Below are 27170 nucleotides of genomic sequence, written 5' to 3'. Positions count from 1 at the left end.
CAGTTGTGGTTCCAGCCAAAGGAAAACATAGTAGACATAGAAAGAGCCACAAAACAAAACAGCCAAGAAGCACAACCCTGCATCTGGAAGCTGCTCACTCAATAGAACACAAATGTCATGATGGCTCATTTTACTTTTCATTTGTTTTTCCATTTGATAAAACACAAAGGGTTAACTTCTTATCCACGTGTGTTCTTGAGGTAACATATGTTTCTGTGTGACAAAATATCAGATTTATTGTTTTATAAATGAAATATCACACTATGCTGATGATATTTCTACAAAGCAAAACTCACACACTATGTAATGTCTCCCAGCTTGATTTTTGGCCTGAAGATATGTATTTGGAGAGAAATGCAAAGGTTACCTAATTCATTTCTCTCTCCCCTCATTCTAACGGTCTGGAAACATGACAAGCTGGTGTTACATATCAGCAGTAGATGCTAGCTAGACAGGAACAGGAGGATCTACTTTATTTCTGGAGGCCTAATATCATCTGATTGTTATGCCAGAAATATAGCTTTGGTCATTACGTCCTGAGATGCCAGTCTGGACAGAAACATTATGTAAGCCCTGGAATGACAAAGTCATCTTTTAAATGTCTTAACATTAAAACACATTCACAATTCTGTTCTACTCTACTTCTGTTCTACTATCCATTAGCATGGTTAGAGGTTGCCTGGATTTCTTTCTACTTGCACAATCTATAAAGAGGAAAAAACACAAAATGTTTTATTTCACATTTTATTGGTCATCATAATGAAACAGCATCACTGATTTTTAAAAAACAAACAGACAAAAAACAACATCCCCTTAGTTTGGGTAAAATTACAAATCCGAATGTTCAGCCTGATCCACAGGAAGCAGGCACACTGTGAACAGCAGGAAACAATGAGCCAGTGCTTCTCCACGGCTGAGGGTCCATAGAAAAATAAGGCAGGTGGTTGGGTACAACTTGTTGGCTGGGGACCTACAAATCCAACACAAAGACAACTTCTCCTCCAGGCCAGCACAATATACAACAGCATTGTACAGCTTGGCTCAATCATGCAAAAGAGATCTGAATATGTTCAACAGTTAAGATGAAAAAATTCATCCAGATTGAACACCTGAGATACTAAAGGGGGCGTAGAGGTGTGGTGTTGGGAGCATCCTGTTAAAAACCTGCCGCCTCTGGTCTCTCTTTATAAAGAGCCTTTTTCAAAAGATGAAATCCGACCTGAGGAGGAGACAAATCTCTAACACGGGGCTGCTGGTGAGCTGAACAAGCCGGTGATGGCAGGAGGCTATTTGAGTTACAGCAGCGCATTTGTGAAATCATTTTTAATAAGACTACACCAGATTTTCAAACTGAGAACAAGTCTTTATTGAACATTCATAGCGGGTTCAGAATGGGCCATGTAGACCCTTTGGTGCTGACTTTATCAGACCGTGGAAAGCTTCAGTTCAAGTAACATCATGGAAGTAAACCCTCAAAAAAACTGAGTTTGAAGAGGGTTTTTTTTTATGACAGCAGTGAAATACATTGTAAGCCACAGTAAGGTGAGAACTTAAACTGTGTGCGGTCGTGCTGGTAGAGCTTCAGAACTGGCAAACAGGGAAGGTTCCTGTGCATTTTGTTATCCTGTCCTAGAGGTATACAGCTGCACGTTAGCATACACATGCTATTACATGCCATTCAAGAAATAACAGAAAACACAGTCGGCTCTGACAACAACTTGTTAAGATGTTCTGTCCTGTAAGAACCTTCCTGTAGTGTGGGTATGAAATACTTGAGATAATCTCTTCTTGCTTCTTTTTGCCTTACAGGACAGTTTTTTTTTTTTTGAAAAACACATTCAACATCGATACTGCTTACTGGTGTTTGTACTTTCATCCCAGTGTTGCTCAATGGGAGTCATTGGGAAACCGTGTTATAAACTGTTATGAAGTAGGCCGTTGATTAATTCATCCTGATATGACAACATTAGAAGATGAAAATGGATATATTGAGACACAATTTTCTACAAATATACAAGCTTCAAAAAAAAAAAAAAAAACCTACTGTCATACAGCAAGAAAAAAAAGTCTAATACAAGTTATAGATATTTATATATATACTAAAACAAACACTGGATTGAAGAAGACTTGTAAGGCAGAATCCCAACAACCCACTCACAGACAATGAGTGTCAGTGTACCATAAAATAAAGATTATTTACAAAGCATATACAATTGTCCAAAAAGACCATGTTTGTAATCCAAAAAACATGCACATAATACACTATTTCATTTGAAATATCTATTTGTCCCATGAACATAGATCCACAAAAGATCTATAAATGTTGTCCGCTTTGGCTGGACGTGTTTGTGACACGCAACGGCATCGGAAAACATGTGATACGAACAAAATCTGGGTTATGATTCTATCGAAGGCACCAGGTCTAAAGCCAATTATAGTTAAGAGCAAAAGGCATAAATAAAATTCTTTCAAATTTTAACAATCTTTTAACTGATTCAAATTTAAGAGAAAAGATATTTTGAAATTTTAAAAAGTTTAATTTTGGGTACGCGTGTACAACAACAGAGTAAATAAGCTAAAATAAGTAGTAATCAACTCTTTACTATCCAGCCTCTTCCAAATCACTTTAAAAGAATACTTTGATATTTTGGAGAGAAAAAAAACCTAAACCTTGTTGTCAAGATGTAGATGAGAAAACTGGTACCAATCATATGTCTGCATATTAAATATGTGGCCCGTGCCAGGAGACAGTTGACTAGCATAAAAATAAAGAAAAAAACAGTTAACCTAGCTTGGCAGTGTTAAACTCAGCACCTCTAGAGCTTAATGACTGAAACTTAGTAATTGAAATACTATATTGTTAGTCTAACTTATACCAAAGCTTCAGTGTAAAAATGTTAGATACCTGTTATGCTCCAAGTCTTTCCACCAAGCTAATCGTCTGCTAGCTGTTTCATATTTAGCATACAGACATGACATTTCCCAAAATATCAAACTATTCTGAACTATTTTTTAAAGCTGAATAGTACATTATCATGTTAGAAAAAAAGGCCATTCCTAAAATACATTTAAATGACATTTTAGAGAGCGAGAGGGTTTTCAATTGACACTGATGAGGAAGCTTAGCACAGGTTAAAAGTATTTTAAAAAACCTTGCCATTGATTCGATTTTAAAACTGAACTGTTTCCAGTTTGGCTCTGTTGGGGTTGAATTTGATTCATTTTAGATTTGTCCAATTGTATTTTTCCAAACTGCACATGCTTTACACAGTCCTTTCAAGTGCCTTTTATTACTCCAGCAGGTGTATACTGTATGTTGAATTGATCATTCAACGTCATACAACCTGAATGGCAAAGAGCAGTACGAGGTCAAGTAAGATATGTACAACACTAATTTTCTTCAGTAGATACACTTAATTATGTACATTCATGCTCTGCGTGTTCAGATCCCTCTGTGACAGTAATACTGAAAGCGTCACCTCGCTTCGTGTACACAGACAGGATGCGAACAGCCGGCAAGGAAGATCCTCGAGAGTGTGGAGCTCAGAACCCGATCCACTAAAACTGTATGTGCATGTAGACTTTGGCAAAGCTTCTGATTGTTAACATGAGACACAGCAGCAAATTAAACCAAAACTCCATGGATACAAGTTCTACATGATTGAATTAAGCCACTGATTAACTGTTGATTGATTCATTTTGGGGTATTTTTTCCACGAGTAGTAGTGTAGAAAAGAACACATATGCGCTCATGCATGTGTCTGAGATATAATGCTAGAGGTGCTCTTTGTTTCACGGAGGACGACACACTCCACATGTCTCCTTCAAGTGCACAGGGGGACAGAGGGACTCGCATTGTCTTTTCCAGCCCTGCAAATGTTGCAGTTCACAGATCGGGTAAGGGCTACACAGTATGTGTTTGTTCTGTCTCTTCATCGCTGGAAACACTTGTAATCATGACGGCCATCATGAAAATGACGGTGATGATTTCAGGCTGTCTTCGTGGCACATTAAACCAGAGTGTTTTCCCCCCTCTCTGGGTTTTGATTCTCTCATTTGTGATGTGTCACATCCAGAACTTTACAGCAACTATTAAAAAAAAAAGAAGAGCTAAAAAAAATTTCCTCCAGTGATTTTCTGTGGGGAAAACTGAAGATGTCTTAACCCAGTGCAGCACATCATGTCCTTATGTTGAGGTTTTATGATTGATGTGTGATGAATGGGACCAGAGGAAGGGAGAAGATACTAGCTGGGGTGGTGGTGGTGGTGGGTGGGAGGGGGGTGGTGGTGGTTGCTGCTCTCTTTACTGTGAATCTGAGGAGGGAAGCTTAGTGACCGCCGTTGGAGCCCGGGGGGTTGTGCAACCAGTCGAGGATGATGAGTGACAAGCTGCCAATCATGAATATGATTCCCACGATCAGGAAGACGGTCGCCTGATGAGAGGGAAAAGGAAAAAGAGACAGAGGGAAAAGGTAGGGGGGGGTTACATGTGGTCGGGTGCGCGGTGATGCACAGCTGGGGTGTACTGAAATTTCTGAGAAGTCACATTTCGAGGGGGATGGATGGAGAAAAATGATACAGTGAGAACGCTGCTGATTATGTGTGTGTTTCTGCACACTCACCCCGATCTTCTGCGGCGAGCGGAACGGCACGGTTTTAACCAGGCGGATGTAAAAGGCAGCAGGTAGGATAAAGATGAGCATGGTGGCCGCAGAGGCACCTGCAACAAAAACCAAGGAGAAGAATGATTAGTGTAATCACACAAACACCTGGGCCCATCGTCATAACCAGTCTCAGAATCACTACATCACTAAACTTACATTCTGTGAACTATTGCACATTTTCAATTTAGTCATAGTTGTTCCACTTTTATTGTAAATACTAGATTGAGCTACCCAACTTGCAGTACTTGTCTTTTTAATTATTTCGATATATATTGTTATGAAACAAAGCACTCTACTGCACTGCAAGTTAATTCTTGCCTACTGTGTAACTTGACTTTGCTGCTTTACACAGTCATCACATTGTGCAAACATATCTCACTATAAATAAAAAGCCCCATTAGCAATCCAAACACATACTAAATGCATCTTAGAAGTAGATGATTAAACTTTGATTTATTATTGCTGGTAAGATTGTTTTTTTCTTTTGTTAAATTTCATTTTCACAGTTGCAGCTACGAAGACCTCATGCTGTGTTTTGCATCCTTGTGAAAATGAACATTTTATGCCCCACTGGTATCTTTAATCGATCTTAATCTTATTTGCTTCGTTTCCCTGACTCCACATCTATGATCAGTTGGGACTATTCTAATCTGATATAGATGTAGTGGATCTTTGTTTTACCTGAACATGCTGAGCCGTCATCTGTCTCAGTCTGAACATTAAACAGGCCTCCCCTTACATTTGTGATCACTGAGTTTATGTGTTGGTACAACGACGTGAAGTGAGAGTTTAGGTCCAGTGGTCACAAACAGCTCACGCGACTGCACAGCTGACACAAGCCAACACTTTAAGCTCCTGCACTTCCATCGTATTTGCTTAATGGAACAAACCCTGAACTGGAGGCGCTAATCGGGCCTCCACTGCATCTTGCCCTGTTTTATTAACCCATGCTTCCCCACAACAGTTCTTCACAAATCTCTCAATCTTCTCAAATCTTCACACTGGTTGTGAATCTCACACGTGAAATCATCAAGTCACCTCCTGTTCGTACTGGTCTTCAGCACCATGACTCACCGATGAAGCCGAAGATGTCTCTGATGGTTGGGACGAAGATGACCAGCATGTTGTTGAAAGCCAAGATGGCGGCGGCGATCAGTAAGTGGCGAGTCCAGCTGAACTCTCTGCCGCTGAACAACAAGGTGGTGATGGAGGAGCGGATCTGGAAGAAACAATCAAAGCTTTCCCACTTAACATGTGACCACAAATGGATCAATTTGGTTTAATGTTGCATTTAATTCCAGCAGTTAATTCATTGTAATATAATGAAACATGTCAACATCCATACAGGAAGCAACAAATCAACAACACCAGTCTAGTTTGTGTGTCTGCAGGTCTATGCCTGAGGCTGATTCCCACACTTGGCTGCTAACTGAAGTGTGTCAAGTGTGTTATTGTTAGACTGTGTGTGTGTGTGCTTGAGAGAGGAGAGAGTGAGCTAGGGAAACTGAGCAAAAGAGGGGATCCAAGCTAAGACGCCTGGTGCTGCTGAGCCACAGACGGCCTGTTCAAGCCTCCACTGGGTGAAAGGTTGTGGGTATCAGGTGAAACCTGAGGCACCGGCTGCTCGCAGGCCACAGGGGGAAAGGTTATAGGGGGGCGGTGCTTAGAGCGCCCATTCAAAAAGGCAGGGGATTATCTCCTGGAGCGCAATGGAACCATTGGATTGCATCAGCCGGTAGTGAGAGGAGGGCGGACTCGCCTGCAGGGGGGGAGGTGTGTCTTTACGCAAAGCTGCTATTGTCACTTGTAGTAGACTTTTTTTCCCCTCCGCTTTTGATTTACTACTCCAACATTAAGGGCCAGAAAGGATCACCATGACAACAGATTTTAATTACAGTTGCGGTAGCGTATGGAAAAAAACTAGATGCAACAGGAGTTTCAGTGGATGTAGCTTTTTTATATTTAGTTTACCTGAGGAGGATGAGGGTGTGCAGCTTTTTCCTATTTAAGAGCTGCTGCTGCCAGAACACCACATGCCTTCTTCGTATCCTTTCAAGTCTGACTTAAGTACAAGATTTATATCCATTTAGCATGGCACAGTGGAGGAAAAAAAAATCACATTAACTGGATTTTCTGCGCTGTCAGATTGAACCAAGTGACCTCCATCACCACTGTCAGGAGGCACCAGGATGACGCTGACCTTTAATGTCCACTGCCAAAAATGTGTCACCACTTGGGCCAAAACTCATTTCATGTGAGAGATAATAATGATGATAATTTAAGCGCATCTCTCCCGAAATTCCACAATTCGTCCCCCCATCCCCATCTCCATCCCTCTCTCTTTCTCCCACCAACTGTTACATAATTAGGCCAAAAACTAGAGCCTGGACGCTGCATTTCTCTCAGAGGCTCCAAACTATTCAGCACCTGGCTGCTACCTGGCGCAAGACCTTTGTAGTTTACCGTGTGATATTTGCACACACACACACACACACACACACACACACACACACACACACACACACACACACACACACACACACACACACACACACAAAGTGGACAAACTAGTTGTAGGCAGTTGGATCTGGAATGGGCCGGTTAAGCAACAAACCAGAAGGTTAGGGCTTGGTTTGCCATATGAACTAGTCTGAGCTTGGAACAGATAATAACAAACCATGCTGGGCCTTAGTACTGTTTACTTTGTGCCAAGTTGTGCATATGCATATTGTAGACAAAACGTCAGACATGTGTCACACCTGTTAAACGTCAACCTCTCTCTCTTTTCGACATAAAACCATGTTTTTTTCCGTTTCATGACCACATGTTTTAGTTGTTACAGATGTCGAATGTGAACTGAAAGTACATGCAGCAGGGTAAAAGTCCCTTTCCAAGTTAAAATATCAACAGGAAAGCTGTAACACAGTGTTTTTGACTGCATGGGCAATGAACCATCACATGAAACCAGAGAGCCAAACTGGGCCTTTTTCAAAAATAAGATGAACAAGCTTTTCTTTACCTCAACCAAAACAAATAGGCTTCTACGTAACAGTTTAGTTCCACAGGCAACAGGTACATGGACCTCCTCTAACTTCTCTCTGTTCTCTGACAAAATATTTGTAGGCTACTTCACATAATGAAGTAAAAGAGAAACTATTATGCCACTTGAGAGAGTTATTGTTAGCGTTTCGTGAGAACAGTTTTAAATTATCAGTTTCGCAGTTATTTGAAGACTTGCAAAACCAGCAAAACTTCCCATTGTCCAAATGACAATCACAAGTAACTGCGTAGTTGCTAACTTCACAGGTTTAAGTGAACTACACAAGTTTAGCTAACTACACAGGTTGAAGCTAACTTAATGTGCTTAAACCAGCCATGAAAGGCATCAAAACCTTTATAACAACTGGATAAAAAGACATGGCCTAACATAAATTAGCATTAAAGGATGGACAAACTAACTGGTAACATTTGGCTTTTGGGACAATTCCTGAAGCTAGTGCTACACAGGCAGCACTAGAGACAGGTCTGCTGATACTTTACTACACGACAGTAACACATAAAGGTGATGTTGGCGCTGATAATTTGCAGTTCCCTCCCATGGCTTCAATCTGCAGCCGCAGCCTGAGAACTGGGGCATGTCTGACTCCACATAAAGCCCTTTCATTATGTACTGGATCCAGCCAAAGCCCTGTGTGATCTGGCCTGTTAGCATCCATCCTTCACGTGACTGCACACCGCCCCGCACACATATATACTCTTTGACATCTAAACATGCGTCTCCAAAACGCACACTCCCACACACACACATCTCACTCCTTTCTCATAGAGTACCTCCCGACTGGAGCCAAGGACAGTCACAGACAAAGCTAATGTTAATCTCTGGCTGAAGGTCGGCAGCATTTTCTTGCAAAATGAAGGTCAGGAGGATTCAAGGCAAGATTCTCAAATGTCAAATGGAAACTTGGCAGAGCAATGTGTGACTAAGTCGTTCTTTTGATCTGATACCTCACATGCATCCAGGTTAGTCAATCCTTCGACCATGCTGCAGCAACAAAGGATTAATTAACTGCAGGAGTGGTGATGGTAGTTTAATTAAAAATCCCCAGGTCTGCACGAATGCAAATTTCTGATCATCTGAGAATCGTGCACAGATTGACTTTATTTTTCTTGCCATCAGCAGAGCCACCCATTCTGTTCATATTACTATCTCTCTGCAGCTGCTGCTTATCACCAAACGTGTACATGTAAAGCAGGCTGGGACTACGCCTGTTCACAGGAATCTAAGCAGGTCAAAACCAGTTCACAGAATAAATTTGCTTGAAATATTTTAACAATGAGCCATAATGTTTATGTTGCATCTATGGGATGTGAACTCCTAACGCCTGTGTTACTGTCTCGCTCCTTCCACTAAGCTACAGTTCACTGCAGCTGGTTTGCTACATCACATGTCAGGCTTCCTTATCAAATTTTTATCTCCTTTGTTTTCATAGTCCCTTTCTTCCACTCTCACTAATTCTTATTTCACAGCCTCATCACTCTTATTCTGGAGATATATGGTGATTGTGATTGCGAGGATTGAGTTGGAGACATAGTATACACTGGTGGAGAAGAACTGATGGTTTGTGCCACACAGCAAGAACAAAACACACACATGGATGAAATTGCATGTTTGCGGTTAACCAGAAAAGACATGATCACAAATCACCAGGATGTCAGAGTTTGTTTGATTCGATCATCATGTGAAGGAAAACCACAACTGTGTACTGACTGACAGACTGAATGAGATGCTGCTGCCAGAATTAATTATGAAATAAAAGATAGAGTAGAGTTCTAATATAATATATATGTATATTACTGTAATATATATATATAATGGGCTATCAGCAGGCAATCATTAGATTCTACTTACTACCTTATATCTAACTGCAGATTTCTAGGCATTGTCCATCACCACAACCTCACATTGACAGCGCTGTGTACCGCTGACAGAGGTTTGGGTTTCTGCCTCCCTCCACTACCAGCACACCCCACCCCTCTCTCAGTGAAGCTAGTGGTCAGGGTGAGGGTTTTTCCACTGTCCTCTCTCAGCCTGTAAACTTCCACTGCAGAGAGAGGGGGATCCTCTCTCACATTCCCTGCGACAGAAAAAACAGCAGTGTCTGCTAAAGGAGGGGTGAGTGAGAGTGTGTGGGTGTATGTGTGTGTGTGTGTGTGTGTGTCTGTGTGTGTGCGTGTGTGTGTGTGTGTGTGTGTGTGTGTGTGTGTGTGTGTGTGTGTGTGTGTGTGTGTGTGTTAGACAGAGGGATGGGTTGAGAGCAGGGACATCATGTGTCAGAACAAAAGTATCAACTAAATAGCTAAAATGTGACAAAATTTGGTTTCACTTGAACATATGGGGCGTTATATATTTGATTGCAGTATAAATGTGTGAATGTGTCACTGTGTAACCATGACATGCAGCCATTGCTGCATCATTCTCTGCTTCTCTGTCAGCACTTTCCTTTGACTCAATAGCAATGAACCTGCTGCCCTCTGGTGGCTGCTGACTGAAATTACAGCCACTTCAGAAACAACTTGAGATAAGCAGCTATTTGTCTTTTCAATAAACCAAGTTTCTGTGTGTTCTGTATGTTTGTGCGTGTGTGTGTATTAAAGGAAGCTAAAGTGGGGCAAGAAACTTTCCTCTGGCCTGTGGCAATTTTTCTTCTCCTTGTGTCAGATAAGGGCCAAGCTAAAATTAGTCCATGACCATATATGGGGAGGGAAGTGAGAAGTGTGTGTGTGTACGTATGTGTGAGTGAATGTGACTGAGACAAGACGTTTTCACTGGTGGACACAGACGTTGTAACCTTTGGTCTCGCGTTGTGGGAAACTGGGGAATGGGCACAAAAAGTTAGGACTGGCTGAATTGTTGAAACTTTGTGTGTGTGTGTTGGTGTAATTAAGAGGTGTGGTTGTTTACGACTCAGCCTGTGTGATTTGGGACTTGAGATGAAGATACAAGGAAAGTGCCAAACTGAACAGTGTGTTCTTTTTCACCAAAGTGCCAGGAAAAAACAGCTGCTTCCAAAAAAATGACAAAAAAATGGGGCTGACTCTGCACCGAACATAAAACAGAGTCTGTATGCAGAACGACACGCAGCGGCAGCGGCAGTGGCAGTGGCAGTGTTCGAACGGATGAATGGAAATGGTTTTACAAGTAGCTGCTTGGTGAAGGGCAGCAGCCAGATATTTTAAAATTACAAGGGCGGTGTATGTTTGTGTGCGTTTTTGCACTCTGACGTAAATCAAATTATATCAGCGCTCAGACAAGGCTCCATTTAACGATGCTGAGAGGGATGGAAGGAGAAAAAAGTAAACTGACATTGGTGCAACAGCAGCAGAAAAAAAAAACTCCCTGCTCATGGTGTTTTTTTGCAATAAGCAAAGTTTCCTGTTTTCCAAACTCAGCTATTGCTACATGTGTATTCTTTCCTGCAGAGACTCACTCACAGTGCGTTCATGTGTGATGTACTTACAGGAAACAGCACAATGGGGACAGTCAGAGTGACGGCAGTGAGGACAGCCAGACGCACCAGCAGCAACATGGTGTCAAACTTATAGACCTTGGTGAAGGTGTGGAGCAGCTCCGCCTCCACGTTATCTGTGTTGGAGGAGGAACAAAAAAAAACACATGAGTGGATTCAAACAATTTGGGAGCAGATAACCGATGAGGTGGAAAGTGCTAGTCTTGTAACTTGGCATTTGGTCCAGTGTTAGTGTCATATTTGTGATTTATATCTATTCATATTTCTGATGTGAGAAGATGTAGATGAACAGATAGCAGGCAGGTTGGTTCAGAATGATTGGTTTTGCATACTTGAATGTGGTATGACCCATATAATATCTGGAGCATGGATACCGACATATTCATGTGCTGGCAACATTGTTTTATTGTTGCAGGCATCTTCACTAGGACACAAGCTGACAACGGGCAGGCTGCCACTTGCTGCCAGGAGTCACTGACTGACATACTGGTTGTAATTAATGACTTTCTTGCTCGCTCTGCTTTCTTTCTCAGCGTAGGAAGAATAGACTGATCACGTGATTTTAATGAAATCACTATTATTGGGTCAAATCCGTACAGATGCACATCAGACTGATGTTCCGACCGCCTGTCTTTGTTCTCCTCTGATCAGAGTCGACTGTTACTGATCGCGTGCATCTTCTTACCATAAAAGGTGAGGTAGCCGAACAGCGCTGACAGCATGTACATGATGAGCATGGCCAAGATGGACAGGTTGGAAACGTTCTGCATCTTTTTCCTGCTGCGACTGGAAAAAACAACACACAGGACACACACTTTTAGAGCTAGAAGGTTTCGGGCTCATACTCAAAATTAGAATTTGCGTAATGTGGATAAATATATACAGTGAGTCTTTTCACCAAGTCTCGGTTGGCCACAACCCGTTCATACCTGGCTGAATTATGCATTTATTGTGCAACACCTGGCTGCACCCAATCCCACAGGAGACTTTTTTAAATTATCAACTTGTTCCCAGTGACCTCACATCACTCACAACCAAATCAACCAAACCAGAAACCTGCTGCAAGTAGAAAAGACGACAATGGAGGCGTTTCTAAGACACACGCAAAAAAAAGAAAGAACCCAGCTGGGATGCACGTGTTATTCAATGTTTTTTAACTTTCAAATTCTAAGGTATTGAACATCTGTGCTACTTGAATCAGATTCCTGTGTTTGGTTACATTGTGAGTATTTATAGCTCATCTGTTGTCAAAACAGATGATGGTGATTTTCTGAATTTGTTTGTGTTTCATCTCTTTGCATGTCCTTTATTAAAGGTGTACAGAAAAGAAAATTGAATTTGAGCCCACTCTGGATCATTAAATTAGTGTAATAACTCATCTATCAGACGATGTAGGTCAAACTTTGTGCAAAATTCTATTTTTGAGTAAATCCGGGATGAAAGTGTGTATTTTTTTTTTCGCATTGGATAATGCAGGCGCACGGATTATACGTCAGCCTGTACACGATTCACCAGCCACTGCTATTGGATCCGTAATCCGTCATTCAAACGTCTGAGACACGCACACACACGGAGCTCGGTCTCGCCCCAAGCTTTGAATATCCCGCCCGCTCGATAACGACCAATCAAATTCGTTTTCCTCACTCGGGTAAACTCGTGTTGCAGCTCGTGACAACTCGGCGCGACACACAGGACAAACGGCCATTTCTGTACACCTTTAAGCTGCAGTGATCTAAGCTCCACCACACGTACTACATTGAAATAGTATATTACTTAATAAGCATGGCTTTATATAGTAAACAAAAACGTCAATGAATTCTCAAATTATATTCATTCCCGGTGAAAACTGATAGTGAGGTCGATGAGCAGAGTTTTTTTTTCAGATTTTTGTAATTCAAGTCCACTCCACATGCTGGGGTTTTCAAAGACAGATATCTCCAAACCTGCGTGGATCAGTGGAGATCAATATCAGTCATGTGGGTGAACTGACCCTTATGGTTTGAGGAGAATAAAGGCACTTACTCCTTCAGCTCACTGTAGATGGGCAGGACTTCAGGGTGGCAGACGAAGGCAAAGGCCAGGATAGGCACAGTGTAGGCTGTCTGTGGAGGGGAAGGGAGAATGGACAGAAACCCATCAGGAAAAGACAATCACTACACAAACCTGTTTTAGGCTATGTGACTGATTTTCCCCAGAAATATGCTTCTCAAATGACATAATATGACTCAGGAAAAGACAATCACTACACAAACCTGTTTTAGGCTATGTGACTGATTTTCGCCAGAAATACGCTTCTCAAATGACATAATATGACTCTTCTCAGAACATCTACAAGTTGTGTCAGAGCAAAGAGTTGGACATGTGTCATAACGTGTGTCATTACTCTCATCTTCAGCTCCAACAATCTTGGTTCTGGTTGGAACTTGTTTGATTGATTGATTGATTCTTTTTTGCTGGATGAACTGTCACTCTGTGATGACTACAACATGCCACACCAAGCATGAGATTGACAGTAGCGCACACAATAGAGACCTGGGTAATAAGACTAAAAGCAGAATATTCACTGATGAGCAAGTGGGCTACTATCAGCTGTACTCTTCAATACTGTAGTGCAACTTTTAAGAAATGAGTCTGAGGTGCTGATTAGAATTGAGTATTTCTCCTCTGGGATTAGACAAACTATGTACAACTCCACAGAAGCACCAAAAGACCAGCTGAAAATCTTTAGTCAAGTCAAGTTAGATCGAGCTAAAACAACTGGAACCACGCTTGTCTGTCAACGTAAAACATTCCTGTCCTGATTATGATCACACAGGCCCGCACAAATCCCTGAGCACAGAACACACCCAAACAGACCCAACCTTAGCCAAATGTATTCTGCGTGGATATGGGCGTGAAGGTTGTAAAAAGCATTCCTGCGTGTCCGTACATTTGTACAAACCTCAACAATTCCCATGGATGAATATTCTGTTTTGTTCTCTTTTAATTTCACGCTTGTTTTTTGAAGTCTTGCGTGCCGAACACACCCTTCGATAAATCACTAGGTCACACCCTGCCTGACATGTTTGCACATGGTGCTGAACTCCATGCATTGGACCGATGTTTTGGGTCAGCAGCAGCAGCCACCACCGACTGCTCCGTACCTGTGAGTTGAAGACGAAGTATTTGGGTGTGCACATCTCCTCGTCGTCGGGGTGAGGCTCAACGTGGACACTGGTGGAGTGGTGGGCGTCGTGGCTGCCCGGCACGGCCGCTGTAACGTCGGCTCGGGAAAAATCCATTTGTGCTGAGTGGTTTTGTATCATGTACAACCCCGACATGTCCGATCCGTTCGCACTGAGATTAGACGAGTGTTGGTAGAAGAAGGGAAGAGGGCACGGCAGCTGGGACTTTTTGTAGATCATCTGGAAAATAACAACATCATGGTCACATTCAGGTCTTCTCTAAAAGTTAAATGTCCAATTCTTTTTTGATTATTCAATTTACTTCTTGTCTTCATATGTTTTGAATGGAAAGTAGGAGTAAGCTTCAGAGTATTTTTATTATTTCCAATCGCTGGTACTTCATGCTTAAAGGTCTGTATAGTATCGAGGTGATACAGATGTTAGTGTCTCATTTGATTATAAAGCAGTTCAAGGTTCTAGGTTCTCTATACTGTGAAAATATCAGTGCACAGAGAAATGCACACTGCCTATTACAGTAAGAAACTAATCCTTAAAAACAGCTGGCAGGACTCCCTGTGACTTTGTGATGTCACAACAACAACCTTGCAGTCTTTGGTTTCTGATTGTTTACCTGAAATCTTCCACATTTGTACTGGATTTTGTTTTTTGGTTCTAAAACCTACAAATATGTTTTCTTATGAATCAACACTTGTTTTAAAACATAAAAAAGAGTAAAATATGAAACAACTTTAATCAAAAAAAAATGTTGACACATCTTATTAGCTGTTGACCAGAGTGACCAGAGTCTCTGTGCCCGGATTGCTTACATTACTAGTATCTCATACTGTCATGCTCTATGAGGCTGAACTTACCACACCTAGGAAGAAGACCATGCACGAAAGGGAAAAACCACTGGTGTATCCCAGGTACCCTGAAAATGACAAAACATGAGCAACTGATAAGAACACACACACAAACTACAGCAATGACATCAGTACCAGTTAATCATGTGATGCTATGCTATAGTTTGCTGCTCTGTTGTGTCTGCCACATGAGAATATGGGTCATGCACTGCTCCTTTAAAGTCTGACTGTATCAGTGACTAAAGCTTACACTGGTGAAGACAGATCTTCTGCACATGAAGCACAGAACCGTCACAGCTGTTCTCACCTTTATGATTAAATTTAGCTCAGACATGTCTTTCATATTATTTGCTCATTCATATCTGATCGTCTTAATTACATAATCTGGTCGGCTGACTCGTAAATTACGCGTGAGTGAGGGAGCAGAGTGCAGGTTTAATGGGAGGGTAACGTTACTGTAACTCCTAATTGCCAGAGCTGACTAAGGGCTCGGCTAGTGTTACATTACTTCTGGTGTGGCACAGCTGAGACAGCTGCGAGAGCACAGACACACTCTGGAAGTGAACATCAGAGCCTCTGAGTGGTAGTATCTGAGCGTCCTCTGTTGTACTCATCATTAGTTTAGAGAAATCACACATATAAAATCCTTACCCAGATTTTTAAGGAGAGACAAAGGCAGAATGATGCCGATGGACACAAACACCACCAGGTAGTTTCCATTCATGTACCATTCACTGCAAAGAGAGCACACGGGTTACAATCTGAGGAGGTGACGTACACATGTAATAAACACAATGCTGCACAATATCTTCAAAAACACTCACCCAGAGTTTTCTTCTAAACCCAGGAAGGCCCTGATCACTTCAGGCAGCTCGTACTTCACGATAAAGAGGTAGCTGGACATGGCTGCAGGACGACAACAGGGGAGACACTGAGGATTCTCTGAGACCGGACACTCACTCTACATCTGTGCACATGAACACACTGAGTTTCTGCCTACCTCCAATGTTTTGCATGATTATTGATACAAAGGCTGCGAACTTCCCCGGCCAACCAAACGCTCTCTCCCCGAGCTTCTCATAGATGAGAGATCCTGCAAGAACACACAGAGTTGGCCATGAAAAATACAATCCAGGCACCACAACAAAAACACCAGTGAGGACAGCCAGGTGAAGCTTTTTCAATAATACCATCAAAGGAGGGTGAGTATAATCAGTTCATAAATTAAATAGTTATTTTTAATTAAATACTTACATAATTAAGTATAATCCCTTCTCTGTGTGTTTATATTGTCTATAAAAGGATCACACCTTTAATTAGTGTTGTTCCATGTCCACTATGTAGTTGAACCAGGACATGTACAGTAGTTCTACCAAATTTGATTTAAAGGAGGGTTGTGCATCCTTTTGTTTGGTTTCCAACACTTTAATATGAAGCGTTGTCTCCTTGTGACCTCCTGTCATGGGTTCACACAATAAGAAAAAGCTTGTGCTCAGATTCATCTTGGCTACGGAGCTACTGTTTCAGAATAAAATTCCTTGTTGGCCATTTGGGGGGAGGTTGAGCACAAATATAAAATGTCGGAATGAGATAATTTTCTAGCTTTATAGCATCATCTCTATGGTTTGATTAAAGCAGTCTTCATTCAGTTGTTTGTTCATCTTGATGCACCGAAATCTTTTATTTTAAAATGTAATTATTGCAAATTTTTAGTTTTGGCTCATGCAAACAGTGACGTTCAGTGACACTTTCTCCAGCACCAAATTCCACAGAGGACCAAGAAGGTAAAGTGTTTGGTGTGTCAGCATTAAATGCACAAGGAAGGGAAGGAAAATTTCAAAATAAAACAGGAAATCATAAATAAAAGTCCAAATTCAGTAATTTCTCTATCAAATCTAGATCCTCAGTCTTTACAAAATCTTCTCGTGAGAGACTAAAAACTCTTCTGGTGTGTTGTCGGCATGAGGTGAAACACTAACCTCCTTCTTTTGCTGTCATAAGAAGCAGATGTACAGAATACAAGGAGAGGATCGCCACGGCGATGAGGAGGACTCTGCAAAGGACAGAAAACAATGGTCAGGGATGATCCGCAGAAGGCCACATCACAACTACAGTGATACAGAGAAACCTTGCGTGCACGCCACGGTCAACTTTGGTTTTTGCTTCAGGGGAATGAAACAGAGGGGAGGGAAACTTTGATGTTTTGGCTTCGGCCCTGGCAGGTGGAGAAAAGTGGGACATTTCTGAACACTGAAGCATGACTGGTGCAGTCAGTGTTATCTCGATGCTACGTCAGTACATCTCATCTGCTGCATTCTTCAGATAACATACTATGTCCCTTCATGGAAATACTGCAGGCACAGGGCCGCCATGTTACGTTGATGACTTCCTGAAATAGGTTTGCCCTGTTCATTGTGATCTTACTGTAAGCTGCAGGACAAAGAGTTTTCTGTGCTGGTGGTGTTTCAGGAGAGATGTGTGCTACCTTCACTGGCAGATGATGGCAGAAGTTTATTTTTAATCGCCCTCTTTTGCGTTAGCATCAGAAATATTTCCCTACTCCATCCAGCCTAGGTTTTCTATGTTTTCTCTGTCTTTTTTTTTCGCTGTGGTGGTGCGGGGTCATGAGGTGGACGTGCAGGAGGGGCATGGACAGTGGCTGTAAGGACAGGACTGAGGAGTGTACGGTGACAGTGGGGTGTCAGATGTTGGAAGTCACCCATGAATGCTGATGATGCATGTGGATGGGACAGACTGAGCCAGAGACTGAGGGCACAGGGTAAAGGAGTTCAAACATGTCTGCTATGTTTCACTGGTTGAGTTGTATATAAAAAAAGAAAAAACTTTTGCTGTGACTTTTTCTGAATTGTACTTTGTGCAAATTGTTTTCCAGTTTTGTTACTATGTGGCTGACCTGTCCTGTCCTGAATGGCATGCTGCAGGTTTCTCTGTTGTGCGGACATGCTACTTACGTAAAGAGAACGATGCCGGTGTTGGCCATGGCGTAGGAGAGGCCCAGGATGCCGCTGCCCATGATAGCATTGCTCAAATTAAAGACAGACATTCCAAAAGAGGTGTGTCCAGGATGCTGCTCGGACAAAAAAGATAGAGGAAGGATAAACATTTAAGTCTATTTTCAAGATAAAGTCAGTCTTAGATAATTGATTACTTAAAGTTGGAATCATAATGCACAAGAACAAGGAAAAGAACAAGGAACATACTAAACCAGAGCTACAGTAAATGCTATAATAACACGAAAATCAAGGAAAATACACTCATGCTCTCCTACTCTGCTTGATACCAGTAGTCAAGTGACTTTCCAATAGTTTTAAATTTTTATTGAATAGATCCCATTCTTCCAAAACTTCTACATTGACTCATAACTGACAACATTTTCCAGAAAGCCTGAATTTGGATAGAGCGTTAAGCCTTACACCATAATCTGCCAACATCTGCCACACTCCACTGAGTTTGGCTGCTTGAATTATGTGGATATGACGTCAGATGGTGGAGATTTTTCCATGTGAAAAACACCATACATTATAATGGGAAAAGACAAAGGACCAATGTGATACAAATGATTGTATTCCTGTTTTAAAACTTAAACAAAGTCTCATTTCTGATTGCTTTCGGTATTAATTTTGGTAATATCCTCTTAAAACCCTGATAGACCCAACAGACATTAGTATTGTGACTCTTCTTACATATTCCTCATGGTATTCCTCATATTTCTTCTTCTTCATCATCCCATTTGACAGGAACTTCTGGCTCTCAGCATCATCATTTTCATCCAAAAAGTGGCTAAAAGGACCATGAAAAAAATTACATTAGCATTGCATTACATTAGCAATTTATATAGAGCATGTATGTAAACTAAAACAAAGTTATGTTTTAGCTTGACTAAATTGGAGAAAGGCATAAAAAACCTGTTGATGGTCGCCTTCTCAGAATCAATGGGCTCTGTAAAGCGGTCGTCAAGGCTGTCGTTGCTGTCGTCGTCAGCCTCCGTGGAGACTTTCCTCAGCTCCATACGATCTGCGACTCCTGGCATGGTGACGAGCAGCAAGACGAGATGCAGAGAAAGTTGGATGTAGAAATTTCTAAGGATAAACGATCCGTGTCCCCCTCAAAATCAGTCAAACCTCGAAACCTATAAGAAAAAACAAACAATGAGATGAAACAGTGAAGATGTTCCCATTTCAGAGCCAGGTTCAGGTCTTATTTGTGAGTGATTTCCATCCTGCAGGCAGGGGTCAGGGCCCCTCTACCAAGCAAACCAGAACATCTAATTCCTGGAACTGTTTGTTGTGTGAACTTGAGAGAAAAAGCTGGAATGTGATGCAACCATGGCACCTGATATAGCACCTCCAACCCTGAAGTCCTCCTAGATTATTGCTGCTTTCACTTAACAGCAACTTGATGTGTGGTATTTACAACTATTACTTTACTTAGAAATACAGCAAACAAAGTATATGGTGGCGCCTCTTCTCGTCTTCTGTCTTCTGGAGTGCCTGACTGTGTTGACGTACGTAGAGACTGCTGGCTGGAGTTAAGTCAACAAACTTGGAAACCAGGTCAAGGATGTAAAGGGTTCATAAAGCTGCTTGACTTACGCCATCAACAGGCTGCATTGTTCCTGTAGGAGCCAGTCCACTCAATCACAACCCACGACTAGTAAGGAAAACATGCCAACAGCTCCGCACAGGGAGCTGTAGCATTCATCATCACGTTATGTAAGGAGGAGATGTAAGGCAGCGAGCGAAGCCTGCGGGATTATAAATGCTACTAACAGCCTAATTATTTACAGGCCTGTTACTGTCACTCACACAAAGGGCCCATTGCTGAGGCTGGAAGGAAAGATCCCAAGTCTTGCTCACTGACAAACAACCAGCCATGGCAACAAGTACATGACCACAACAAAATAGGTGTGACTCACAACAGGGAGAACACCAGTAGCTTTCATTTTCATCAGGTTATTCACTGAAGACATGTCCAAACTGTCCATCTATTTTCCTATAAACTTCACTTATGATTATAGTTTGAGTCAATCCTGTGCAATATGGCCACAACATAATTAAAACAGGTGGACACCAGCCAATAAACAATCCACACACAGTCCCATTTATAGTCACAACTACAGGCAATGCCACTCATTCTAGTGTGCAGACCTGGGAGCAAACTCCATCCAGGAGCAATCAAACCCAGAACCTTCTTGCTAACCACTGCAACATTGTGCCACCCCATTATGGAACTCCACATATTAGCATGTGAATGTAGCAGCTCTGTAACTTCCAATGACTTGACCACTCTAATATCACTATACTGTCAGATTGACTGGTTAAGGTTGAACAACTTTATACGCAGCTTGTTGTCTTTAAAGGCAGAGTCAGTAAGTTTGTTTGTTGCAAACCTACAGACTGTGCCTTTAAAGACTCAAATTGGGCCCCTCCTCTCGGGCCCGTGACAGCAGTTTTCAGGACTGACCCATGTTCTGCTGCTGTTCACACGGAACCCTTCCCCACTTCGGCCTTCAAAGTTCTCCTTTGAGTAGTTGCTATGTGACGGATACACACTTAGCGGTGAAGAAAAGGAAATACAGTCTGAGTGAGGCTCTGGAGTATCAGGCCCATACCTCCGGCGCTCCTTCTGGGCCCGCACTCTAGGCGGTTAGCCTGTGGCCGCCACGGGCCAGGGGCTAGCCACCACCCATGCTCACGTCCTAGGTGGCTAGCCCCGCGGCACTAGCGCTTCACTCAGTTTGTATTTCCTTTTCTACGCTGGTAAGTGTATCCACCATTTCACCGGGCGTCCAGTCTCTGTGTGCTCTGTCATTGGCTGGGGAAAACATGTAAGATCTGCAAAGTAAAAAACTTGGTACTTGGATGGTTGTTGATTGAGCATCAGTTTCTAATGCGGGGGTTGGTGTTGGGCTGCAGGACCTTTGCATCACAATGCTTTTTGTTTTGCATATGGGTTCGTGACAATGTCAGAGGTGTTGAAGCACAGCTTGACCTACGGGACCAGACTGGTCTGCTGCTGCCTCGCTCTTCGGAAGTCGGCTGCTTTAAAAACCAGATATTTTGGAGCCGACAGAGATTTAACGTGTACATTACCATTAACAACCGCATCACACACGCTGGTACACTTAATCTCTCTGAGTCGCTCTCTGCTGTGCGACGAGAGAGAAATGGAGAACATTTTTCACCTCTCGCTGCCAAGAGGATTAACCTGTCTAACTGGGTTAACTTTATATATCAGACTGTAATGCCACTGTTGTTACAACCACAAATTTTGAAAGCACTGCTTTTGGCAGAGAGCCATACTCCACACAGGGCTGGCCCTGGTGTAGCAACAGACTTGCATAGCTAGACAGACACTTACAATCAATGTGTGTAAAGTACATCTTGATCAGTTTAATGCTGCTCTTTCATTTAACTTGCCTTTCAACAAATCTGCACAGAACATAAGAAATGGCAAGAAACAGCTACACACTACATGCTAACAACACAGAAAGTTACATTTGATAGAGACTGGAGAGGAGATGCGTATACAGTCTGCAGACCACTGTGAGAGGTTGTTATGAATGTTTAAATCCCACTCTGTCCTGAGGTCACCCCCGGATGCCATCACATGTATGTTAAATTAATGTTTGTATTTGCCACACAGACATTAGGACACACAAACAGCCAGACTCTCACAGTCTTTTCAGGGTTAAACAAATTAGAATAAAACTTTTTTTTCAGCAATCAAAAAAAAGAAGATCAGAAAAGGAAATGATCTGTCACTGATTTCACAGCAGAAGTTACCATGCAAATGAACACATGGTGCAATCTGACAACAGGAAAATACAAACCATATCAGTACTCCCACTTCCTGTTGCTACCAGGTTCTCAAAATAATCTGAAAACACTAACTGCTGACGGTTGCTTAAAGACAAGAAGTGTTCAGCCAAGAAGAGATACGTTCAGGTTGAATTTCAGAAATACAGAGCCTCATGTCTTTTTAACTGCAGCATCCTACAGTTTCTTTGATTGGATCAAATATTCAGCTTTAAATGAAACAGAAAAAAGACACTAATTTGCTCTTTCAAAACTATTGCATAAAGTTTCAAACTAAAAGAACATCTTGAAACAGAATAAGTAAAATATAAGATCCTGTGTCCAACAGATCATTTTCCAACCTCCAACTCTACCTCAGACATCCTCCACCCAAACAAACTCTTGCATCAGCCAAATTCCTTCCGCCGTCGCGAACTACAGAGATGAGTAAAAAGCATTTGCTCCAAAGTGCTGCAGCAGAACACGCTACTTAACACCAAATTTGCATCTTTCTGTGTTGCAGATTTCCTTGAAATCTGTGACTCAATGTTGTTCACCTTGTTTACATGCATCATAAACTTTCAGGCAAATATGCAGCATACTCACTGAGTAAGTTCCTTCAAAAAGTTCTAAGGGTGGCTCCTCTTTTTTTTCTTCTTCTTAAAGAGACGTATGGCTGAGGAGCTGCAGCTCTTTTGTAACTCAGGTGAAAATGCAGGCTTTTAAAAGGGAGGAGGGAGGGCCGCTGTTAACCAATGAGAACAAACACACAGTTCACTCAGGCCCCTCCTATGAAAATGGCTGTCACCAATACACACAGATGCAAACACACACGTCTGCAACGAGGCCAAAGCAGGAACAGCACAAAAAACTGAAATGATAGATAGATAGATAGATAGATAGATAGATAGATAGATAGATAGATAGATAGATAGATAGATAGATAGATAGATAGATAGATAGATAGATAGATAGATAGATAGATAGATAGATAGATAGATAGATAGATAGATAGATAGATTGGGATGGTTGCTAGAAGATCTGATCACATGACGTGCCACAGGTGTCCACAGGTACTGCACTGTGCACATGTGGACAGATGTGGGGCACATGTCTCCCATGCTTTAAGCTGCTACTGTCACTGTGCCACCTCCTTTGGACACACAAAGACACATTGGAGTGGTGGCACATGTAGTGGCACACGGACGCCAAATTGCATGGTGGGCAAGTGTCAGTGTTTTTTTTTTATTAGGTAGGCTGTGCCGCCGGGGGACCAATCCCAGCTCTGTGAGGATGTCATTGTGCCCAATGTCATGTTTGTGTCTGGGATGGGCCTCTGTCCACTTGTAATGCTTAGTACACACACACACATCAGCTGTTTGCTGAGCAGCTATGTAACTCTATCGATTAGAAACCTCGAAAGGCCTGCACAATCAAAAACGTGACAAGATTTAAAGGATAGATAGTGTTGATACTTACATAAAACCATTTTTGCTGAAGAGGAATTTGATACTTAAAAAATGTTAAGGCAGACAGACAACACTGTGTCCACATGCTATGCCGATTATTAGACAATTGTTTAAAGTCCAGGAAAAGTTGACATTTGAGCTAAATGACAATCGTAAATCCTGATGTGCTAACACATGTTCGTAGAAGAACAGGTTTGAGCCTGAATAAACAAAGAGTCTGTTAAGGTTGCTGCTTTTCAACTGACTTGCAGCCCAATGCCCATCCCCCCCTCCAACACAGGAGATGTGGGGTTTTCTTTGGAATCAGTCAAACAAGAAAAAAAAGAGAGGAGAAGCCACAAGATCCTGTGGAAAACGATCAGTGTGGAGAACGGGCCCGAGCGAGCAGCAGTGAAAGCTACAAACAGAGGACTTCTCACCATGATCCACTGAGCAGCAGCTGCAGGGACATTCCTTAAATGGCACCTTGAAATGTGTGTGCGTGTGTGTGTGTGTGCGTGTGGGCTTCAAACACACACACTCAGCCAATCACCTATGACTAGAAAGCTGTCCCTTAACCAATCCTGCAACATACCAAACAGGGATGGGGTTAGCTTTGGGGGTTGGGGGGTCACAAACTTCTGAGCAGAGCAGCAGCCAGCTATAGAAGTGACTGAGCTCAACAAAATCTCTCTCTCTGCATCAACTTTGAAATAAAGTACAGATGTTTTTTTTTGTTGTTGAAAATTTGCAATCAGTATTCTCTATGAATTTTGGATTCACTAGTGAAATCTGAAGGGAGAGATTTGAAAGAGTTTCTCCCTTCAACACAGTCATAGACTGGAACTGTCTTTTATTTACTGACAGATCTGGATTGGGCCGGTCCGGCTCCTACTCTTTCAGTTTTGTTCTGATCCTTTCTAGTAAATGTTGATCAGCCTTGTTCCCGCTTTCCGCACTCTACAATGTGTGTTCCCTGCTTATTGAAATGTTCTTGGTAAAACTTTGTCATCTTTCCGACAGCATCCACCTCCCGCGGGATCCTGCCAAGACCAGATCAGACTGTTCTGCCAATTGTACTGCCTCCTGATGCTTTGCTGCTTTTTTTTTTGTAAAGCATGTGTCAGTGTGGGGAGGAAGTGTCTGTGTTTTAAGCTTCGTTTTGACACAGGAGTTGGTAAAATCGTTGCCCCAATAGGAGGTGATGTAACTCTCTCTGCTCATTCCAGTCTCATAATGCAGTTTCATAAAAGGTCTGAAATAGATGTGTGAGTGTGACGGTGGTTTCTGCAGCTGGAGAATAACACTGGGCTGACACAAACAAGAGGTCATGGGGGACGAGGTTATTCACCTCCCTCTTTGACCACAACATCTCCGACCTGTACATCTAACTCTGTAAATGGAAGCGTCACTCCCACTTTCATACACACTGTGTCTTTGTTGTGCAGCTAATGTTGTGCTCAAAGTAAGCGAGAAACTAAAGGCGTCTAAATTAAGCTGGTGTCTGTCAATGTAATGTGTCTGATACCTCATTAAATATTATTTATGCTATGATGCGATAACAGCTGAAAATATGTATTACTTTAAAGGTACAGATATCCATGTGTAGTGTGATTATAAGCTTGTTTCTATATTAATACTGTGAAAGTCGACAGAGAAATGCACACAGCCTGTATTCAGAAACTAAGCCTTAAGGGGACATATTATGGAAATATCACTTTTTGAAGGCTCTTCTGTTCCCCAAAATGTGAGAATTGACAAAAACATCTGTACTTTGCAGGCTCCCTAGGCTGAAATCCATGTGTTTATGAATATTACGTCCTATAAAATGAACTCATAATATAGCAATGAGTTCACAATACAGTACTCTATTAGAAGTCCTCAGCTACTGAATGTGGGAGGAGTGAACGGGTGAGTGATTTCAGACACAACCATGGTTTCCCTGAGTGTTTACCTTCTATCTGCTATATTTTTACTGGACGACTCACAAAACAGTCACCAACCTGTTGTTGCTGGAACTACACTGGGCTGGTTTATGGCTCTTAAAACCACTCATATGTCCCTATGGATCAACATGAAAACAGGAGCAGTGTGAATTATGGAGCCTTTAAATTAATTTTACAAACAGATGTGATGAACTTGGTGTAATATTCTGGTCTCTCTGGTCTGAGGCATCAGCTGTTTCTGTCTCCTGGGTGTAAAATGTCTCAGCTCTATGAACTACCACATGATGTAACATACATCATATAACATTTTATTTGTACGAGAAGCCTCGGGACATTTACATTAAAAGCTCATTAAAGAACATATGCAAACACTTGCATTCATTGTTTTAAGTTTATTTTGACAAGGAATGACACTGAAAGAGTTAGTGGATATTTATCACTCTGTCACACATATCTCAGGAGCTGCAATCTGCAACCACAGTAGAAGCAAAGAAGAAGAAACTCTGATGAGGAAGATGCCAAGTAAATGTAGCTGTAGGGAATGGAAGTAGCTCAACCTGTATTATTATTATAGGTATGAATAACTAATAACCACCATTTACTCAGAGGAGTAAATATATCCTTTAATCAACTGAGTAATTAGTCATTGAGACTGTTTCTTCACCTTTATGTTGCTGTCAGTGTCTGCATAGACTGAGCTTATAGTATGCACCAACAAGTGTGTGTGAACATGTCAGTGTATAGACTCCCAGTATAAACATAGTTATGTGTCGTCCATTTTAGATTGTGTATGGCCCTTTAATAGCTGAATAAGTTCATAGTTTGACTTTTTCCAATATCTGATCAATTGCATCAGATTTCACATCTCTACATAAAAGTTATAACTAACAGCCACTTAGCTTAGCATACAAACATATAAACCAGGGGAACTGCTAGTCTATCTTTGCCAAAGGTAACAGTCTAAACTAAAGGAAACAAATAGGATATAACATCTCCATGAGTGTGTTTCAGAGCTGCTGATTGGTGGACTCCTTTTACTTTTAAGTTTTGTGATTTAGCATTTAAACTTTTACTTTTACAACTTTTAACAAGACAGGAAATAAGTGAACTCCCACTGTCTGTTAGAAGAAATTAAAACAAACCTCAACTGGTAACAATGTGAGTGTTGCTCACCTCCTTTCAGAACAGCTTCTTTATTCTAACTATGTAGCACATTGAGGACAGTCCCTCTCCTCCTCTCTCCTTCAGCCTCACCTCCCTGTCACTCATTCATTTTACATGTTAGAAACATTATGAACTTAGCCAGTACATCTACGCCATTTCTTACATAAGTTAAAAAAAACAAACACATATGTATAGATATCTATTTCAATACACTAGACTTTTTTCTATACAACGTTTGTTTGTATTGGCATGACATTTAGAAACCTGTCTGACCACTGAGATGTTCAGTTTCTGATTCACCATCCGAACTTGACTCCTAAATCTATAGTGGTGTGTGTCGACATGTTAAGACAGGACCATGATTTATAACCTGGCAGGTACTGTAAGTGTTTCCAACCTACACCTGAAACTAAGCTCATTTGAATCCCTTTTGTTCGTTTATTTTATGGATTTATGTTATATTTTTAAACCTTTAATCAGCAAGTTTCTTATGACTTTTACTGCACCGTGTTCTCTATAACTTTGGGATGATTTGGAACTCTTCTCTTTTGCCTCCTGAAACATTAAAATTCCTTC

At 41.6% G+C, this 27170-nt stretch overlaps 2 protein-coding genes across 2 annotated transcripts in view; both read right to left on the bottom strand.

The window, feature by feature from the left end:
- Positions 1–730: 730 nt before the first annotated feature.
- Positions 731–22781, bottom strand: slc38a4 (solute carrier family 38 member 4). The gene is made up of 16 exons (XM_083999664.1): positions 22643–22781; positions 19145–19368; positions 18923–19019; positions 18191–18306; positions 17198–17271; positions 16219–16311; positions 16043–16124; positions 15870–15952; positions 15228–15286; positions 14335–14595; positions 13214–13293; positions 11877–11977; positions 11183–11307; positions 5739–5883; positions 4623–4720; positions 731–4433 (listed from the first exon to the last, which is right to left on the bottom strand). Exons 2-16 carry the CDS (start codon positions 19267–19269, stop codon positions 4329–4331), a joined length of 1644 nt encoding a protein of 547 aa, XP_083855790.1. The 5' UTR covers positions 19270–19368; positions 22643–22781; the 3' UTR covers positions 731–4328.
- A 2043-nt stretch (positions 22782–24824) lies between these two features.
- Positions 24825–27170, bottom strand: part of LOC311006741 (uncharacterized protein) — a 140556-nt gene continuing 138210 nt past the window's right edge. The window contains exon 7 of the mRNA XM_083999670.1: positions 24825–24835. The gene's annotated coding sequence lies outside the window, so the exon portion shown is untranslated. The remainder of the gene's footprint in view (positions 24836–27170) is intronic.

The sequence above is a fragment of the Trachurus trachurus genome (genome assembly GCF_905171665.1).
Source record: "Trachurus trachurus genome assembly, chromosome: 23".
Taxonomy (NCBI): domain Eukaryota; kingdom Metazoa; phylum Chordata; class Actinopteri; order Carangiformes; family Carangidae; genus Trachurus; species Trachurus trachurus.
The sequence above is the reverse complement of the archived record's forward strand: the minus strand, read 5'-3'. Positions and strand labels throughout refer to the sequence as shown.

Bases quoted from the DNA above. Each gene is read 5' to 3' on its own strand.
- slc38a4 (XM_083999664.1), bottom strand. From the start codon at position 19,269: ATGCCAGGAGTCGCAGATCGTATGGAGCTGAGGAAAGTCTCCACGGAG. The intron at 14,596-15,227 runs GTAAGTTCAGCC...GTTATTTTCCAG, and splicing joins TGGTCTTCTTCCTAGGTGTG to ATGATCTACAAAAAGTCCCA. The intron at 5,884-11,182 runs GTAAGTACATCA...TGTTTCTTCCAG, and splicing joins TCCCCATTGTGCTGTTTCCT to ATCCGCTCCTCCATCACCAC.